General features: G+C 54.6%; 6 protein-coding genes across 6 annotated transcripts; 1 reads left to right on the top strand and 5 right to left on the bottom strand.

Moving 5' to 3' along the window:
* Nucleotides 1-1,475: 1,475 nt before the first annotated feature.
* Nucleotides 1,476-4,358, bottom strand: GGS23DRAFT_203330 (kinase-like protein). The gene is made up of 5 exons (XM_051511806.1): nucleotides 3,354-4,358; nucleotides 2,003-3,032; nucleotides 1,815-1,952; nucleotides 1,736-1,755; nucleotides 1,476-1,682 (listed from the first exon to the last, which is right to left on the bottom strand). The coding sequence occupies exons 1-5, from the start codon at nucleotides 4,189-4,191 to the stop codon at nucleotides 1,669-1,671; spliced, it is 2,040 nt and encodes a 679-aa protein (XP_051369675.1). The 5' UTR covers nucleotides 4,192-4,358; the 3' UTR covers nucleotides 1,476-1,668.
* A 721-nt stretch (nucleotides 4,359-5,079) lies between these two features.
* GGS23DRAFT_613083 (inner membrane transporter yfaV) lies at nucleotides 5,080-7,824 on the bottom strand. Its single transcript, XM_051520539.1, has 7 exons — nucleotides 7,135-7,824; nucleotides 6,866-7,064; nucleotides 6,499-6,808; nucleotides 6,138-6,444; nucleotides 5,758-6,069; nucleotides 5,635-5,706; nucleotides 5,080-5,581 (listed from the first exon to the last, which is right to left on the bottom strand). Exons 1-7 carry the CDS (start codon nucleotides 7,242-7,244, stop codon nucleotides 5,425-5,427), a joined length of 1,467 nt encoding a protein of 488 aa, XP_051369674.1. The 5' UTR covers nucleotides 7,245-7,824; the 3' UTR covers nucleotides 5,080-5,424.
* On the top strand, nucleotides 7,762-9,716 carry GGS23DRAFT_203272 (FAD/NAD(P)-binding domain-containing protein). The gene is made up of 3 exons (XM_051511805.1): nucleotides 7,762-8,043; nucleotides 8,106-8,691; nucleotides 8,758-9,716. The coding sequence occupies exons 1-3, from the start codon at nucleotides 7,910-7,912 to the stop codon at nucleotides 9,472-9,474; spliced, it is 1,437 nt and encodes a 478-aa protein (XP_051369673.1). The 5' UTR covers nucleotides 7,762-7,909; the 3' UTR covers nucleotides 9,475-9,716.
* Nucleotides 9,711-11,722, bottom strand: GGS23DRAFT_203199 (uncharacterized protein). The gene is made up of 2 exons (XM_051511804.1): nucleotides 10,981-11,722; nucleotides 9,711-10,907 (listed from the first exon to the last, which is right to left on the bottom strand). Exons 1-2 carry the CDS (start codon nucleotides 11,298-11,300, stop codon nucleotides 9,959-9,961), a joined length of 1,269 nt encoding a protein of 422 aa, XP_051369672.1. The 5' UTR covers nucleotides 11,301-11,722; the 3' UTR covers nucleotides 9,711-9,958.
* A 2,248-nt stretch (nucleotides 11,723-13,970) lies between these two features.
* Nucleotides 13,971-15,014, bottom strand: GGS23DRAFT_598848 (uncharacterized protein; the record flags this gene model as incomplete). The annotated part of the gene is made up of 2 exons (XM_051518840.1): nucleotides 13,971-14,423; nucleotides 14,544-15,014. 2 exons carry the CDS (start codon nucleotides 15,012-15,014, stop codon nucleotides 13,971-13,973), a joined length of 924 nt encoding a protein of 307 aa, XP_051369671.1.
* A 1,278-nt stretch (nucleotides 15,015-16,292) lies between these two features.
* Nucleotides 16,293-17,944, bottom strand: GGS23DRAFT_203175 (WD40 repeat-like protein). The gene is made up of 4 exons (XM_051511803.1): nucleotides 17,593-17,944; nucleotides 17,391-17,526; nucleotides 16,632-17,290; nucleotides 16,293-16,575 (listed from the first exon to the last, which is right to left on the bottom strand). The coding sequence occupies exons 1-4, from the start codon at nucleotides 17,720-17,722 to the stop codon at nucleotides 16,403-16,405; spliced, it is 1,098 nt and encodes a 365-aa protein (XP_051369670.1). The 5' UTR covers nucleotides 17,723-17,944; the 3' UTR covers nucleotides 16,293-16,402.
* Nucleotides 17,945-19,085: the final 1,141 nt, after the last annotated feature.

Here is a 19,085-nt window from a genome sequence, read left to right as displayed (position 1 = left end):
GCAAGAGGTTATGGAGGCAACGCCCGCGTATATAATTGTGGTACCTGCTTCGTACTTTAGATTAAGTACCTTACCTACCTAGGTAGGTACCTACCTGGTACCTGGGTAGTGTCCAGCAGGTGACTACGGTACCTAGGTAGACAAATCGGATAGATGCTATGACAAGGGCAGGCAGGTTCTGCAATGTACCCATGGAAGCTCAAGTCAACTCGTATTGGAATATTAAGGGTAGGAGGAGGTAGTTCAGCACCGCTATACCACCAGGAGGCTAGGTGCCAGCAAGGACCCAGAGACATCAGCACTTGTTCTCTTTATACTGCGCTATAAGTGGGAGGTTATACCTAGGCATATGCCGATCCACACCTATACGGAAGATCCATGGGGTAGAGGTGCCTAAGGTACCTCAAGTAGCTTTTTATGCAGGGGGACAGAGGCTTAGACTTATACATACCTTTAGGCGCCTCGAGGTAGGTAGATAGGTAGGTAGGAGGTTAGGTACCGACCTACCTAACCTAGGTGTTTACCATAGGGTTTCAGTGGACAAACACCGGCTAAGGTTGCTTCTGTTGGTACGTGCTAAAACGCCCCATACAGGCGCAGGGCACCTGGGGCGCTTGTTTCAATAGGTACATGATACAGACTACGCGTTGCCAGCAGCTTGGCAGATACTCCCCTGCCACCCACGTTCCACCCATCTGCCGCCTGTCTGCCATCCCGCCTGCCCATCAGCAAGAATCTGCACACTTACCTAGGTACACGTACATGATGAGGTATTGACGTATGTTCTCATAAGAAGTACCTAACATGGCATGATCTCCCCCAGAGTCCGCCAGAAAGTGTTCTTAGGCTTGCCATTCCCCTTTAGACTTCCAAGGGGGCAGTTGATTGATCTATAAATACTTACCTATATACCTGTTTATATAGCTAGTATTATCCCCACATTATATGTCCATACGCACCTAGGACGAAGTGTTGAAAAGTTGCAATCTCAACATCGCATATGTACATGTGTAAGTACACAATCTCCAGATAGATGCCGAATGGTGTACCTTTTATATGCAGGTACCTACAGCAGGGTACCTTAGCTAGGGTATGGAATCAGATCGACTCACGCCTGTTTTCATGAGCAAGTCACAGGTGCACTCCCTCCACCAACTCCCCCCCCCTTCTGAAGCGCCGCCCATCCACCCTCCCATCCGGGCCGCCTCATGACAGACCCCATCCCAACCGTGACCGACACCACCACCAACGGATTGCCGCCGAGGAACCCTATCTAGGCCCATCACCTGTTGGTCCGGCAGGGGATGAGATTATAAGGTGTTGTGCTACCTATAGCTACCAGTGTACCTATATACGCTTCGTCAGTTCTCGGCCACGGAGGCAGTGAGATGCCAGTATAAATCATATGTTACTCAACCTAGATGCACCATCCTTTCTAAGTTCCGAGCAGCCATAATTGGTAGATGCCAACTTCTATGATCTAAACCTAAGAGAGGGAGAGTTGGAGAGATCTATGTGTGAGGCTTCCCACAAACGTGGTACCTATTACACGCGCACGACCCATAGAGAGAGTAGTTGAGTGGTAGAACGCGAATCTGACAATCTAGTATTCACTAGGGTTCCGATTATCACCTTTTCGGGCCGCAGTGCCTTTGTTGCTATCGCTTATCAGTATGACAGGCCTGGCAAGGATGTTAGCAACCATTACGAGATGCTTTATAGAAGCGCGACGTACCGAGTACGGGTAGTAGTTCACTGTGCAAGGTGCATCTGTACTGTAAGAGTCAGTTCGCAAAACACTAGCGGCGACTTACCGCTTTTCGTCGCCGGAGGGGCGTGTGAACACTCGATTCCCCCAAGGCCCTAATGACGATTGCAATGCCTGGCAGCGAGACGTACACCCAGGTCCAGGACCAGCGGGCCAAACCACAGCGCGATGTTTTGAACCCTCGCTAAATACTCAGCAGCGATAAGAGGGATACGGAGTCAAGACTTGTCGCACGTATGTAGGATGGCTTCGATCGCGTCGTCAACCTGGTCGCTCGACCACCTCGTGTGAGGATCGGGATCAACCATTGCTCGTGCCAGTGATACCGCTTGTCGGGAGGCTTCGGCGGAGTAGCTCTCTTGCCGCAAGCCCTCCTCGAAGCACGGCGGAATGTTGCCCATCTGCAAACCCTTGAGTATGTCCACCCGTTCCATAGCTGTGCTGCAGGGACACGACAACTCGATAAATACCACGCCCAGGGCGAAGATATCAACCTTTTCATCGTTGGGACCATTCGAGGTTGGCGGCCTGTAGTATGCAGTGCCTATGAGTTGTCCCGCCGAGGATGCGCTATCGTTGCTGACATACGGCGACACGGATATGTCTGCATGCGCAAGCTGGGTCACAAGCCCAAAATCGCCGATGCGCGGATTCAGCCATCGCGGTACCATCCTTTCCGACCCGCGCTCGCAAACTTCACAAGAGAGGTCGCAGTATCCGCCTTGGGATTCGCTTTCGGACGAGGAAAGGAAGATATTGCCTGGCTTGATATCCCGATGCACGTATCCCTTGGAGTGGATATACCGCAGTCCCGAGTGTATAGCACGAAGTAGCCGGAGGGTCGGGAGAAGATGGAAGCAATGCCTTCGGGTAGCTCGCCCATCGGAAGAAGGGGAAATGTACTGAGCTAATGTCATGGGATATAACGACATCTGTATGTATAAGACGTGGCCAGACGCGTCGAAAGTTTTCTCTATCCGGTTGATGTTCCGAAGGGAACCCTTACCGTCCGTGAAGATATTGCTACTATGAGACATGGACAACGTCTCCGCAGCAACACGATCGGAGGCGGCCTGCTCCGACCATCCCTGACCCTCGGCAAGTTGCTTACCGGCGCCACTGCCGGGAAGAGACGGAGTGTCTTCAGCGAAGACAATGCCGCAACTAGAATCTGGCTGGGGCACGTCTAGCGACCCTTCGGAGAAAGGGTGACTGTCCAACAAGAATTGCCGGCGTTGAATCGAAGGACTTTCATTGTCAGCACCTAAGCACTCTAGTTAGCGACGTTTATGCCTCCCGAGTGAGACGAAAGACATCAAGTACTCGTCAGCGTGGCAAGCACAGTGCCTTTAGGTTAGGTGGAAAGATGCCCATCAGGTCCGTGATGGGTACGATAATCCACAAATACACACGAAAAGCACTAGAGCAAGGAAGAGATGAAGTTTAATCCGCTCGTAGGATTCATAGTACCATTCCAGGTACCTCGTTCATAACGTACAAACCCACACTTGATAGCACCGTAGGCTAGCGCCAAGACTGGGAGAATAACCATGTGTAGAGACGAAATGAGGAACCATGTACGTACCCTTCGTGTTTGCGGTTGTGGGTGGTTGACGTCGTTCTTCGAACCAGGTAGCATGGTAGCGAACGATATTAGGGTGATCTAACGTGGCCAGGGCCTGGACCTCACGCAGTATGTGCTGCAGTTCATCGAATCTTCCATCGAGAACCCTCCCCCCGAGCTTCGGGGAAAGCTGGATCTTTTTCACGGCGTACGTCCCTTGGTCCAGGGGGCTGTAGCATTGGTAGACTTTCCCGAAGCCTCCTTTCCCTAGTAGGGCGATTTCTCGGAATGACGATTCATAGTGACTAGGAACTCGAGGTGACTGTAGGGTAAGTTGTAGGTCATTGGTCGGGTGTGGGAAAAGGGTAAGTTTGGATGCCTGGGATACCAAGTCATGCATCGGGTTGAGGATGCTTGCGGCCGGTGCCTGCGAGCCCACTCCTAGGTTATCCAGCCCCGATAGGTACTGACGTCGCGAGCTTCGTGCCGCGTCAGATATCGCAAGCGAGGGGAGCAACCCATTTGATGAGAGGGTCTTGGTTGCTTGCGCAAAGAGCTGTCGGGCTAGCGGCTGGGCCTCGGGAGACTGCCTGGTATAAGTTTTGCCAGGATTGGCGGTGTTCAGAAACTCGGCTGCCCGGGTGCGGTAGTAGTCCTCAAGCAAGCTGGCAAGCATCATGTTACGATGCTCTTCAAGTCCGTCTCCATCCCTTCTAAGTGAAGGAGGTCTCGAATCGGAGGCCGATATTGACCTAATTCCGGAGGAGGCGCTGACGCTCGGAGCATCCTCGTCCGCCGTCCAGCCATCATCGGAGGCAGACTGGACCTCGTCCCTAGACACAGACTCGTCGGGATCCATCTCTTATAGGGGCACAGGAGACAGGCTTTCCTCTATGGCTGAGAATCGACTCGACGCCAGTCTCAGGAGTCACCATTACGCGGAGAAAGAGGACATGTCGGTACTACATCAGAGAGCGACGGTGTCCTGTAAAAGGCGTCGTCTAGAGACTTGGAGTGGGTGAGAGAGGGGGAGTATATAAGATGAGCAACTGGACCAAATCAAATATGATATCATCAGATGACAAAACGGCCGTCGTTGTCTCGTCGTCGCCAAGGTTGCCTCGTCGTTGTTAGGGCGTCGCGTACGGTGTCTGTTCACGTCGAGTTTCGTCCCCTCCTCTGCTCCCTTGGGGGATGGTGTTGCTCGGAGCCTGGATGGGGTTGCCTAGAAGCAGGCAGTTGATCGACCAACCGAAAGTCGGGTGCCCAAGACTGGTGATGTGGGTTCTCGGCTGGGTTGAACAGCCTGGCAGAAACGACGAGAAGGACACCTAAGGGCGTAAGTGACAAGACGAGGTATCGAGGAAGAGTACGGGTACCTTAGGTATCGTCGAATGCTTAGGAGGAGGTAGGTAGGTACCTACCTGCCGAAACTCTAGGTACGGTGCTGCTTAGTAGGTACCTACCTAACCAGTGCTAACATTAGGCCATGTTCGACCTATATGAGGTAGGTACCTTATGCACGACCTGTGCATACATAAACCGAATATGCGAGTTGTGCCACCTACACAACAAGATGCCGTCCGAATATAGGTATATGTACTTACGCACGTCAGGTAATTTCCACTTCTTCCGTTCGGTACCGTTCCCTGACCAACACTGGACGGCCTGCTCGGAAATAGGCCACTAGCGACGAGTGCGATGCCGTGGACTATTGGGCTTCTGGAATATTGCTAGAAGATTCCTGCTTCGTATTGAGGGTCCAGCTGCCCATTTGGTCTAAGGAAGATGGTAAAATCCCATCTCCATGCCGATCCGTCATGTCACCCTGGCCCACGCACGAATCCTACCTAGAGTACCTATACCTAGGTAGGTTAGGTAGTTACCATAACTAAGGAGACGGGATACGGCTATATCGATCACAACGGCCAACATAACAGGCATGGCTTATCGATACGACCTCCTGAAAGTGTCGTGTAAACTGCATTCCAGAAATCTCCGTCGACCCAGGACAACTAACCCAATTATCGCTTAATCCAGACAATCAATCAAACCCCTTCTCCCAAGCAAGGCATAGGGCCACAGACAGGTATCATATCGTATATATCATCGGTTCTTCTCCATCGCTAGAGGTATGCTTGCCTTCCGCTACTCGGCGGTTATGGACGGTGTAGACGATAACCTGAATAATGGCAAAGACCATGCCAATGGAGACCATAATAATCATCGTCCGAAGACCCGTAGAGTAGCTGCCAACCGAGTCAATTCCTCGTCCCGTTACCTGGGCGTTAATTCCACTTACAATGGCACGTCGTTCCCCCTAAAGTACTGCGTACCTGTCATGAGGCCGAGGATTGCGCTCATGACCCACATACTTACGAGGACATTAGCGAGGGAAGAGTCGCTTCTGGAGTGGTGGACCTACGCGATGCTGATGCTCCTCTCCCTTGGATCCCGGCAGTTCAACTGCACCCAGGAGTTATGAACGGGGTGGTAACCCACGGCAAAGCTGTTTACAGCAGTCCACAGGCCAAATCTTGACCACTTTCCGACGTGAGGGTGCACTTGTCGCGCCACAATCAACGTCACCAGATAGCATACGTGGGCGGTGATGACGGATAGCCCGCGCCTATTCGTCTTATCGCTAAGATAAGCAAACCCGAATACCACGATCAGGGCGACAGATGCCCCAACAGCAGCTAGAGCGTTGGCGGCGATGCGATCGAAGCCGAGAGCCCTAAAAGCTTGTGATCAGTGACCGTATACGAGCGAACATCGTCCCCTTTCGTGGAGTCTTCATCTTACACGATAATCGAAGGTGTGTACGTCGTCAACGGGCTCCATGTCGAAAAGACGGCAAATGTCGACACGAAATGTGGCCATCGACGGTAATGACACAAGGTCTTCCATACGAGTTTTAACGGTATGGGCTGCCCCTGTGCACCGCCGCGCTTTTCGTTATCCTCCAACTCGAGCCTCTTTTGGAGGATGTCCTGTTCCGCGGGCGAGAAGCGGATCAGCCCCGGACTCAGCAACGGCTTTGGCGTATCCGGGGATCCCGGCAAGAGAAACAGAAGCGTAATAGAGACGAGGATAGTGAAGAGTCCTTCCACTGTGGCCCCACGTGTTGGCTAGTAGACAGAGAGTGATTTGAGGGTTTACATACGAAGGAATAACCACTGCCAGCCTCGGATCCCGCGTTCTCCATCGAGCTTTAGGATCCCGGAAGCTAGTATGGGGCTCAATGCGTTGCCCCCAAACATGCCGAAGAATAGGATCGCCACACGTTTAGCCAACTCACGCCTCGTGTAAAAGGTCGACAGCGTGTACACGGCCCCGGGAATGTAGCCAGCTTCGGCCAAACCAAGGAACATCCTTGACGCAAGAAAGCCTCGCCTATCCCGGATGAACACCTGGAGGGTCGCGATAAGACCGAAGGCGAACACCTGGGCCGACATCCACTTCCGAGGGCCAAGCTATCACAGCGTCAACTCCAATGACCTCCTCCAAGGCGAGGACATGATGGGCGCAACCTTTTGTAATAACATATTAAAGGGGATTTCCAGGATAACGATGCCGAGGAACATGAGCTGATTTCCTAGATTTATCGTGTCCTGTGTTACCTGTATGTCTGTAGCAAAGCCCCCGGTGAGAGCAGAGGCCAGATTCATCCTGTCCAGTTGGAAGACCAGCAGTCCGAGGAAGAGTAATGGCAGAACCGAGGTATCGATCCTACATGCCCGCATCCGTTAGCCGTGATCTCACGAAGCGTAACTCACGCCAAAGGCTTTCCGAGACTTACTTGCGTCGTGCCCTACGCTCCTCTTTCACCGACCAGTCCTGAACCAATTGCCCAGCCGAGACATCGGAGGATGACAGATGAGCCTCCTGGCTACCGGGCTTTTCAGCCATATTTGCCTCCGTAGTTGTCGTAATACCGCAGAAACAGGTGGTGAGCCAACGACTTGTTCACGTCAACGTTCCAACTGTGCAGTTGGCTTCTGCAGGCCGTCATCCATGGTCGCGAATGCCCCACGTTATGTATACTTAAGCCGTCGCCAATCTTTCGGATATTCATAACTGCTTAACATTAGACTATAATGATGTCTGTAACATCGCGCGACTTGTCTCCTATCTAGTGCTACTACTTGGATAGCAAAACCCGAACGGAGTAAAGCTATCCTTGTGCCCAGGAGACGGTGACCAGTGAGCGTTGCCAGAGCTTCATGACGTGACAGCACGCCATCGCGGGACGAAACATCGCAATAGCCAAGGTACATTCGTTTAGCGGAGCTGAGCCCTGATGAGGCTCTCTAGAGGGCCTATCGCCATGGTTGAGCAAGGATCTTTTCGGGATGGCACTATGGAGCCAAGCTACCGGGATTTGCCCTTTAGGAGGTTGGTATGGCATGTGTCGCGAACAGCGTATCGTGTGTTATATGAGCGCGACGGCACCAGAAATGTATATCTCGTTTCTCCGTCTTGCTCCTCGGCAACATATATTTCGAAGCAGCTGAAAGCGAGATCAAGCCGGTCGCATCGCCCCCACACAATTGTTGAACCAACATCCAATCACCATGGTTGCTGCGAAGCGCGTTGCCGTGATCGGGACAGGCCCGGCCGGCGCCATCGCCATTGATGCGCTGGCGAAAGAAAAGGCATTTGATATTATCCGTGTCTTCGAGAGACGCGAAGGTCCCGGAGGATGCTGGTAGGTGAAGGCGAGATCTACGCATCTAATCGACGCTCCCCGTGCTTAAAAACAGAATGCAGGATAGGAGACCCAACGCCACCGTTGGCCGGAGAGGACGGGAATCTCGATCTGCTATCATTGGGGGAAAGGACTGCGGACCGGCCCGTCCCCATTCCTGAAAGGTTGCCGGCACAGACACCCAGATCTGACCGGCCCAGATTCACGGAGTCGTCCATCTACCCGTATTTGGAGACCAACATCGACGCCGTAACAATGGAATTTAACCAGGAACCCATCCCGGTGGAGAGGACGGCCCGCTCTGTCTCTATACACGGGACCGACACGCCGTTCAGGCATTGGACCGTCATCCGGCGGTACATCGAGGGCCTGATCCAACGCCGAGGATACCAGGACCTTGTCTCCTACAACACGACGGTGGAGAGAGCCGAGAAGATTGGCAACGAGTGGAAGCTTACTTTGAGGAGGAAAGGCCGGGAGACGGACTACTGGTGGAGCGAGTATTTCGACGCTGTAGTGGTCGCTAGCGGCCATTACTCGGTGCCATATATTCCTCTTATCGAGGGCTTGGCAGAGTTCGCAAAGGAGAGGCCTGGAAGTGTCATCCACAGCAAGCACTTTCGCGGTCGAGACGCTTTCAGGGATAAGGTAAGGGCCCGAGTGAACATGTAATTCCATATCCGGGCGCTAAACGAATGTCTCCTCTTTTTCCAGCGGGTTATCGTAGTAGGCGCGTCGGTATCGGCTGCAGATATCGCCGTGGACTTGGTACCGTCGGCCGAAACCCCAGTCCACGCCGTCGTGATCGGCCACAACGCCAACATCTACTTCGGTGACGAGGCCTTTCAGCACCCGAAAATCCAGAAACATCCCTCGATAACTCGGATCACGGGGCGCACGGTTCACTTTGCCGACGAGAGCTCGGTGGCGGACATTGACCACATCATTTTCGGGACGGGCTACACCTGGACTCTGCCCTTCTTGCCTGACGTCAAGGTTGCCAACAATCGCGTGCAAGGCCTGTACCAGCACGTGGTATACCGCGAGGACCCGAGTCTAGTGTTCGTCGGAGCGGTCAACGCGGGCCTCACATTCAAGATATTCGAGTGGCAGGCGGTCCTAGCGGCGCGAGTATTGGCCGGGAGAGCCAAGCTGCCCCCGGTTGAGGGGCAGCGTAGATGGGAAGCCGAACGGGTCAAGGTGCGGGGCGACGGCCCGAAGTTTGCGCTCGTCTTCCCCGATTTCGAGGATTACTTCGAGACGGTGCGCAAGCTGGCCGGGCCGGGCGAGGATGGGCTGGGACGTCAGCTGCCGCCATTCCGGAAAGAGTGGCTTGACGCGTTCTACGGCGGGCACGAGAGGAGGAAGAGGATGTGGAGGAGGCTGAACGAAGAGGCGGCAGACCGAACAGAGGCGCATGCTAAATTGTAGGTAGGTACCTCTAGGAGGTAAATAGCATCGGGTACGGGCATTGGTAGAGGGCAGACAGGTACCTAATCCTGGCCTATGCGCACCTATAATACAGCTGCTTAAAGCGTTGCAACCCGTTGCGGACGGTAGTTCCGTTTCGAGTTCACTCTGTAGTCTGATCCCATCTCCAGGTACCCGAGGTGCGTTCCCGCTCCCAGGCCACACGTGGCCAACCCACTAGGTACCTCCCAACCACCCGCTGAACCAACCAGGAACCCTCGATTCCAGTGCAAGATGCCAGGCTACGAGAAAGTACCTACCTACCTCATATCGATGGAGGTTATGTACATACAATATCTACATTGCGTGGGGCAAGTAATATTGGGTGTCTAATACATACATATAGGTTGTAGGTATATATCCGTCCTCGCCTCGACCCTGGTCGCCCGGCCTGCCGACTAAACCACCAACAAATACCGCCCCGTCCATGGCGGGGCGAGAACTGTCATGTCGACCACACCTCCTTCTTCAGCCTCGCCGTGAATACGCGCGACATTCGCGATGCCCAGCTGTTTCTCTCCGTCGTCTCCTCCAGCTCCGCCGGGTTCTCCTTCGTTCCTAACGGGGCGCCCGCCCCCAGCTCCGGCGTCGGGCCGTCCGTGCCCAGCTCGGCATCTATATTCTTGGACGGCCGCTTCCCGAAGCCGCCGTCGGCGCGTCTCAACCTGGCCCGCCATCTCCCAAATATTCTCTTTACCCTCGTTCCCAGCTGCCACGGCACGAACGTCTCGGTCTCCCCGGCGCGATACCGCCGATACCGCCGCAACAAACCGAAAGCCAGGAACCCCAGGATCATCAGGATGAGAATTCCCGACATAGCCATAGCGGCGACGCTGGTGCTGGAGACAACATCGGGCGTACCTCCTTCCGATTGTCCTCGGTCGGGTCCGCCGGGGGTCTGAGTGCCCCCTTCGCCGGCAGTAGACGTGGGCCCAGGGGGGTCCGAGGTTGTTACGTCCGTTTGGCTGGGTCCTGGAACTACCGCCTCACTCGTACTCGTCACGGCCGGCCCTACGCCGGTCGGAGAGACTATACTGCTGGATCGCTCGCTGGTCGGTGGAGGGGGAGATACGACTACATAGCCAACTGGCTCGCTGGCCCTTGGCTCGCTAACCTCGGTTTCTGAGGAAGTTTCTGGTGTCGGCCTTACCGGTTGAATCGGCTGTACGGGGTACATCTCAGGAGCCGTCGTAAACGAGCTGGCTGAGGGCGGAAGAGTGGTGGGTGTTCCCGGCGACAAGGGATCCGTAGCAAGATTGGCGAGATCCTGCTCTCGCCAGCGAATTTGGATGGCTGGCCCGACAGTAACGGAGGCGCCGCTGGCCGTCGCTGTGCGGAGGTAACCCCAGACCCCACCACGAAAGTCGGTGGTATCTGATGTGCAAGTGAAGCCGCTGCACGTCCATTCGACCGTCGAATAAGCCAAGCTGCCGGGAAGGGATGGGTTCGAAGCGACGCATATCTTACCTCGGTATGCAATACATGCCAGTCTCTCCCGCAGATACGGGCTGAAACCCCTCGGCCGGCGGCTGATGGCTTATCGTGCAACCGGCGGCAAACCCGCTCGGGCAGATAGCCGGTGAATAGTAGGCGAAGCCTTTCTGGGAGATATTGTCCTCCCACGACGGCGGGTCGCACGAGGCGGGCCCTGCAGTCGGGAACCTGGGATATTGCGAGGGCACTTTCGTCGTCGTCAGCAGCCACGTGGTCGGACAGGGCGGCGTGAAGACGGTAGTGAGGTCAGAGATACGATCGCCGAACGCGACCGCGCGAGGTTCGGCCGCCATCGCCGTCGATCTCGCGAGCGGAATCCGCGAGAGGCCGGTAAATAAGTTACACTCCCCAAATCCGCCGCCAGCTGCCTCGCGCCGTGAGTCGTCGAGTCGTAGAACGGTACTGCATACGGAGAAGCGGAATGCGTAGCGATTGATGACGATGATGACGCTGATGACGATGATGATGTTGTGTAAGTCGCATACCCGTCGCGATCTTGGGCACGATTAGTCTGCAGCTCGCCTTAATATCACGCAGCTGCCGACCCCCCACCCTGTCTATCCTTCACAAACTCGTCCATCTGCCCCCAAGCAGCCAGCTCTAAAGCCGACAAGACCAAGGGGCGCGCAGGAGAGGCTTCTGATTGGCGTGCGGGCGAGGAGCTGGATGCCGAAGGCCTGGATCCGTACCGAGGAGAGGTTGCTTCAAAACACTGTCAAAACGTCCAGCCGCCCCGCTTCACACGCCTGGAACTCCCCCTGCATGCTCGTCCCGGGTTTCATTTTGCCTCATTCAAGCACCCAACATCGCTTTAGGAAGCTGACTACCCCAGCATCCGCTGTCACATAGCACCCACCGCGGCACTCTGGGGAGCCAGGCTTACATGCCATATATGAGATCCCCCTCTGGCTCTGCAGTGCGCCTCGCCTGTATCAACCACCAACTACCAACCTCGAGGAGGCCGTGCCCCAACACTGCGCCTTTATATTCGACACCTCCCCCGTCCGGCTTGCCCATGTCGCTAACGCAGGGTTTCGCACCGTGGTGGAGGACTGGTCACCTCAGGACGCAACGCGCCTCGAGCCTTCGCCATCCCTGTCCGTCGTGGATGATTACAGATCAGCAAACTCTAAGCTAGTTAAGCTTAACGCGGGAGGCCTATAGCATAAGTTGGGCAGATATAGCTTACCTACCCAGCCTACTCATACATATTCCCACATGGTGGTTGTGGCTGCGGGACGTGCCGTACCTACACCAGTAGGCTCTTCACAAAGGTGCAACTTGATACAACGTCTTCCTTTCCCCTTGGTAAGAGACATATACGTAAGGGAGGGTAGATGGTAGGTACTGGGTAGGTGTGATATGTTCAGTACGGTGGGTTAATTGTTTAATTTCGAAAAACGAAACAGAACGACCCTCCATTGTCTCCCTCTCCCCCTGCCTCCCCCCCCTCCCCCAAACCCCTTCCCACAGAAAAACCTTCGCCTCTTTTGAAATGAGACCGTTTATTCCTTTCCATCACGGCCATCTGTGAGAGCACAAATTGTTGGGAGGGGATATTAACCACAGTCCTCCCTGCCTCCCTCCCTCACTCTCGTTCTCTACTCGCAGCCGTCGCTGCCAGTGGTGTAAGCCAGGTCCAAGGTGCCCGTGGGCCGCGCCGCGCCCAGCCCGTTCGTTGGCTTCCCCTAACGAAACCGCCATCACGGCACCCTACATCACGGGTTGAGCGGGATTCCCCGGTTGGGTGGCACTCGCCTCGGTGCCGGAGCCTGGCACCCTCCCATCCGACGCCAGCGTAAAGGGTCGGGCCAAGTTCGGAAAGATAATACCTAGCACGAGCAACGAATTTCTGGGCCCCCCCCCGCGTCCATGTTAAATCCCCGGTAGGGTTGCTTCGCATAAGCCGTAAACGGTTCTACGGGTGCATCGTTGACCGCGGAGCTTGAAAAGCGACATAGAACTGGACTCGACATGTCGCTTGCTACGGGCACTGTATTTGAATAGGGCCGAAATCTCTCGCTTGAATACGCTTGCGGGGTTGTCGCCGGGGAAGGCTTTTGTGACTAATGTGGCTGGTATTATCTGCAAAACACGGCAGACAAGAGTTGGACCAGCGTTAGCAACAAGAACTAGCTAAACTTCCAGAGTGCTATTGTTATTCGTTGCGGTGCTTCGATATCCCGAGTACCTAGAGAATACGTTTCGAATATACGACTGCTTACCCTACAGCAACGGCGTTAAGATCGGGTTTATTACCCTCTGGAAAACAGCGAGGATCTATGATAGGTTAGGTTTACCTACGGAGAGAATTTCCTGCGGTGCCAAGTTTTTCTCAAGTGTTCAACCTGCTCTTAACAAACTGTAGCTATTAGCGAGCACCTTGTGGTTATATTAAAGCCCCGTGCTGAATAACAACCCCTGGGTATTTCCTTCGTGAGCTACAGTGCTTAAATAATCATAATCTCTTCGATTTCGGGAAGGGGTTAGAACCAGTAGAAGAAGGCCTAACGAAGTTGTTGACAGCTATGAACGGAAGATATGTGTATTCTATTCTAAGAATGATACTACTTCGATTTAATAGGTATCAACTTGCACGGAACACCTTCCGGCCCCTTAGAGCCACATGAACACATTGTTAAGTGTTGTGACGCCCCGCGCCGTTGCAAATCATACTATTAATTATGAGTCCTAGCTACATATACCGAGATATGGTGCGTTATTATCTTGTGAATATAGCAGACTAGGGGGGGTCCCCAGTATGCACCTCATAACTGGCAACTCACCACGTGAGCTCTCCTAATCGTCTAGCTCCTGTGTTGATATGCGTAAGCAATATAATCTTAGCGTTCCGCCGATGGGGGTGATCTTCCAATGGAGGCAACCGTGTAAGCGATGATGATATAGAGGCCTAGGCGCAGGGGAATACTAGTCCGGCGATATAATTAAGATCGCCGTTTTCCCTACATCTTGTCATCTGTTACTGCGCCGGCACTAGGGTCTAGCTGCGTGGATAGGACGGCGAAATGCTGACCGATAGAGCGACAACCCTCTGCAAGAGTAGACGTTGCCTGGGCATACTGACTGACATGCTGGTGGCTTCCGAGCGCGTCGTACTTGGCCACACGGCTCTCCATAGCCTTGATACGGTCCTCCATTAGCGAGATGGTCGTTTGCGCGAACCCTAATTTGACAGACAGGCATTGGACCTGGTGCTTTAATTCGTCAACTTCGCTGGTGCTAGTGTTGTTGTCGGTGGATACGACGCTGGTAACGGTCGGCGATTCAGTATTGTTCCCTACGTCGCCCTGCTCGTAGAGGCAGGGATGTAGCGGAAGTCGATCGAGGTAATCCTCAAAATACGGGATAGTCTCGGTATGATCGATATTTAGTTCCGGGGCGGTCCGAGGCTCCTCCTACGTTAGAACTAAATTACTATCCGTCTCCACAGCTTCGCCTATCACCCCCTGGGCTTGGGCAGCATAACGAGGAAGAGAGAGCCAGGGAGGGCTGAGGAAAGTATAAACCATGCCTACCTCGCAACTGAAAAGTCGATTGCATGTGGTATCGAAGTCATCGCTGATCGTACTCGGTCGGAAATCATCTGGCGCCCCAGGCGGCGGATGGAAGGACACGTCAGGATCACGAACAGGGCTAGCTGGGCGCGGAGAGGGCGGCTTGGGGACAGAGTCGTCGCCGGTGAGATGGTGCCGCTTCATGTATCGACTAAGTCTCGTCTCCTGATCGATACCGCGGAGTCTGCGGCGTTGCAGAACCTCTTTCTCGACTTGCTCCAAGACTTTGCTCTTGTCCGCCTGGCTCGCCATCTGAAAAGCCTCCGTGTCTGTTTTGAGTTTCCAAGCACGTATGACCGCTCTGGAATCGGCTGATTTGGCTAGCTCGAGCTCCCGTTGCAGTTGGGGAAGTCCTGCGGCACGCTTGCGGGCGCGGACGGTGTGCTTATTAGTAGAATACACCCTGGCTTCCTTTTCTGGCCATCGAGGCATAGTAGGCGCATAGACCGGGAGAAGGAAAAGGGATATGGATGCGTTGTGCTCTTGGCTCTGCCTGTAACTTTCAGATGGATAGGGGCCTACTAGCTCTACGAAGAGATAGGTATGAGTACGTGTGAGAGAGGGGAGAAATACCAAGGGAGAGAGACACACACACAGAGAGAGAAGATACCGGAGAAGGTGGATAATAGGACTTGGGAGAAAAGAGGCGGTTGATCTGGGAGGGCAGACAGCTGGGGAGGCAGATGGCTCGGAGGGTTGGGCGCTGGGGGACAAGCGCAGCGGAACGACGGCTGAGGGAAGCGAAGCAGCTGCTGGGCTGGCAGGGACGTGGCTTCCCTCGTCCTTTCCAACGTTGCCTTCCTCATTCTAACCGCAACTTCCCCTTCTGCTGTCGAGCGAGCCGTGCCTGCCTACGCGAGCGCCTGCCTACCGTCAGGTTGGGTAGTTGGGTACCTCCCGAGTGAGTAGCAGAGAGAGCTTTGCCCGGGATCAACCCCGGGGACACGACACAAGTAGAAACAGAATTGGACGACAAGACTGCGAGTCGCGTGCAGCCGACCCGTCACGTCGATAAGATAGATGGCTTTGGTCGGCGCTCCCGACGGACAGCTTCGGCGCCGATTCAACTCCTGCAGCACGCGCGCGGCCACAGCCGTGGAAGACTCCAGTGTACACGCCTCCCCGGCTGCGCACCCAGCCAGGCCGGATTTGCGAAGAGTGACCTACCTATGGCACCTTTGGCTTGCATGAAGTCCACCGATTATACAGTCACCATTCCCTGTCTTTGGAGGCCGAGGTCCTTCTATGCACATATCGTATTGTACGTGGACGAGGGCAGCCGACAGTACCGCAGCCGTCGGCCTCCCGTGACCCCAACTAAAGTGACGTCTTGGCCTATGTATTCTATCATCTCCGCTCCGGCCTGGAGTCGCCCGAGACGTGGTAACAAGCAACCGGGCAGGAAAGACGCGCGCCATATCAACTGGGGATATCTTTGGTGCTTCTTTAGCTCTGCCCTTCCGTCTATATCACACCTCCAAGAATTATGGTACAATAGCACACCGCCTAGAGATTACTCCGATCTTGTCAGCTGCTTTGCCTGGCCCCCAATAGAGAATATGGCCAGCGAAGCCTGGCTCAAGCTACCCCCTGATCTATGACGTGACAGGTTGCACAGTAGTCCCTTCCGTAGAATCATACCCATCCGATAGTGAGATTCGCAGACGGCTCGGCTACATCCAAGCGGTTCAGGCCCTGACGAGCGTTGCCTAGGTGCAGGTGGGGACAACTTCCCAAGGCGACTCCGTAGCCGAGTCGGTCGAAGCGTCCATGCCGTGTCGGCTTGAGCCGCTAGACGGGTACCGAGAAGATGCCCGGCCCTACTCGGCGTTCTTCTCCGTCCCGGCACCGGCGCCTCCGCGCCAGAGTCCGTAGAATCCCTCGCAGTTCTTCCACATCTTGATCGTTCCGTCTTCCGAGCCGGTGGCGTACAGCTTCCCGTCTGGAGAGAAGGCGACCGACCAGACAGGACCGTGATGGCCCTTATGAACATCTAGGCTTCCCCGTTAGCGTGCAGTCATCATATAGGAAAATAGTACGAGTGCGCACCTATCTCGGCGTCGTCGTCCCAGCGGTACACTCTAGCCCATGTCGCTGGGTTGTCCTCGCCCACGATAATTTTCCTGCCCTTGGGGTCTAAGGCGACGCTGGCCACCTTGTAATCCATCTTCCTCCGCTTGAGCTCCTCCATCGCTTGCGGCCCGCCCCAGAAATAGATAGACTTCCCAGCAGCTACCGCGAGAACCGGTAGGCCTTTTCCGACGTCGGTGGGAGAGGTATAGTCAGGGGCGAGGGCGCAAAATTCGCACGAGCCGATCTCCCCGTCCAACACCTCTTGCTTTATGACACTTCGGGTAGGCAGATCGAACCAGCGCAGGGTATTGTCCGAGGCCGTAATGAGCGTGTTTGGGTCTCTAGTCCAGACGATGAATTTTATAGAGGCCGTATGAATGCCAGCACCGATCTCGAAGGCAGAGGAAGCTGGTATGGTAGGCGGCACGGTCGCGGGTTCAGCGGTACCGCCATTCGCGGCTGATTCGGCAATCGATTTCGGTTTCATCTCCGTCAGGTCGAAGATGCGCAACCGCTTCTCCATGCCGCCGGTCGCCACAAGGTCAGAATTGTCGGGTGGATAGGCAACAGCGCGGACGATGTGATCGTGTTGGAGAGTGAAGAGAAGCTCGCCGGTATGCGTATCCCAAATTTTCCTGCGGTCTTGAATTTAGCTACCGCGCCCTAAGAGAGAGAGAGAGAGAGAGAGAGAGCTCCGGCGGTGCATCATCTTCGACCTTGGAGAGCGAAACTTACGCGGTAAAATCAGCAGATGCCGTAGCCGCAGTCGCAGCATCGGGGCTCAGCCTAGCCTGCCAAACTGCGCCCTTGTGGCCGATGAAAGTGCCGATCCAGTCACCTGTCTGGCCATCTCGAAGCATGGGGTTGCCGTCTATAGAACGCGCCCAGGATGGTTAGTAGAGACCGTGGCAGAGAAGGACACCGGCTGAAGACGCACCCTTGCAAGCGGAGATCAAATAGTACGCATCGTCCTTTTCCAACGGCGAGAAACTGATATGGGGGACCGGACGCGAATGTCCGTGGCAGGTTAGAGGAACATACTGCCTCGGCGCCTCGGGGGCAGCCATTGCGCAAGCGAGCGGGATAGGTTGAGGAGTATCGAACGGAAGTTTCAAGCCCCAAGCTAGAACAAAAGCCCAGGCTTACCACAAGGCCTGGACAACGTACGTATCTGGGGAGCGTAGGGCGGATGGGACCAGGGTTGGGGGCGCGTCGACTTGCGTGCGCTTAAAAGGGAATTGAGGATGCTTGCAGGTCAATGTGCAGGCGAGAGAGCGGGAAGAGGGCGGTTTCTCAACGAGTTATTGACGAAGAAAGAGGAGAAATAGAGAAATATCAGGTTGTCGCGTCTAGTCGTAAGCAGTCGTGAGAGTGGAATTGCTAAAGGAGGGTTTCTGGGAAGAGTTGGATTCGTGAACACACAGTCAGGACCCTGACCTCGGGAGCTACCCGAAAGAAAACCGAGATGGGGGGAAAAAAATTAGAGTCCAAAGAACAGATGAGGATAGGTCATTAAATTCCGAGTCCTGATTGAGAATGAAAGACAGGGGATCCGTAAGAGGCAAGAGGCGAGAGAGGACGTAGTTGAGGAAAGGGTGTCAAGTGTAGAAGGCATCCAGGTGGAAGACGAAGAAATCCGTCACAGGCCTGGAGAGGCATTGATGGACGCATCGAGAAAGCTCCGACACGGAACATGTGCGGGTAGAAGGCATGTACCTGAGGATGTACCTGCCTCATAGTCGGCGGATTCTTGCCTACCAGGTAGGTACATGCTCAGTACATAGGTACACGTAGGGGGTCTGAGCTGCGTTGGTAACCTGTATTCCTGCAGAGAAAGGACCCTGCTTCTTCGTCCTGATTACATAATTAATTCAGCCACAACCGCCCGCCAATGTGGAGCTGTGCCGGCGATGGCAGAAGGCAAGGCAGAGGCTCCCCAGGTTCCGCAGCTGATCCCTGACGGGATAATATGTTCCGGGCAGGCCGGAATTTGTATGTATTTGATGTACGTCTCCTACTGGTCTGATCACATCCATTTGCATGGGTCAAGCCTGCCGGGAAACCTCCTAAGCCGCTGGGATTCTGTGCTAAGCGCAGGAGGCAGGAGGCAGACGTGAGCGGAACAACGAAGGCCCATACACTGCTTGTGTACTTAACGCACCCCAGCCCTAATGCGATGCCCTCCTGAGACACTTAGCTGAGGTACCTACACTTGGTGGGCCTGTGTTGATGCATAGGTACCTAGGTAATCCTGCACAGGTACTAACCTAAGGTTCCTGATATAACCGAACCCGCAGGCACTTCTAGGTAGCTTATAGCGATATAGCGATTTCATAGCGAGTACCTGTAGGTACCTTAGGAGGCAGGGGATCAGTAGGTACCTAGGTTATATAGGTAACGAAGGATAGGTTCGATTCCTAACAGCGCTAC

Source organism: Durotheca rogersii, assembly GCF_024521655.1.
Source record: "Durotheca rogersii strain YMJ 92031201 chromosome Unknown GGS23scaffold_20, whole genome shotgun sequence".
Taxonomy (NCBI): domain Eukaryota; kingdom Fungi; phylum Ascomycota; class Sordariomycetes; order Xylariales; family Xylariaceae; genus Durotheca; species Durotheca rogersii.
Note: the sequence above shows the minus strand (reverse complement) of the source record. Positions and strands in the feature narration are given on the sequence as shown.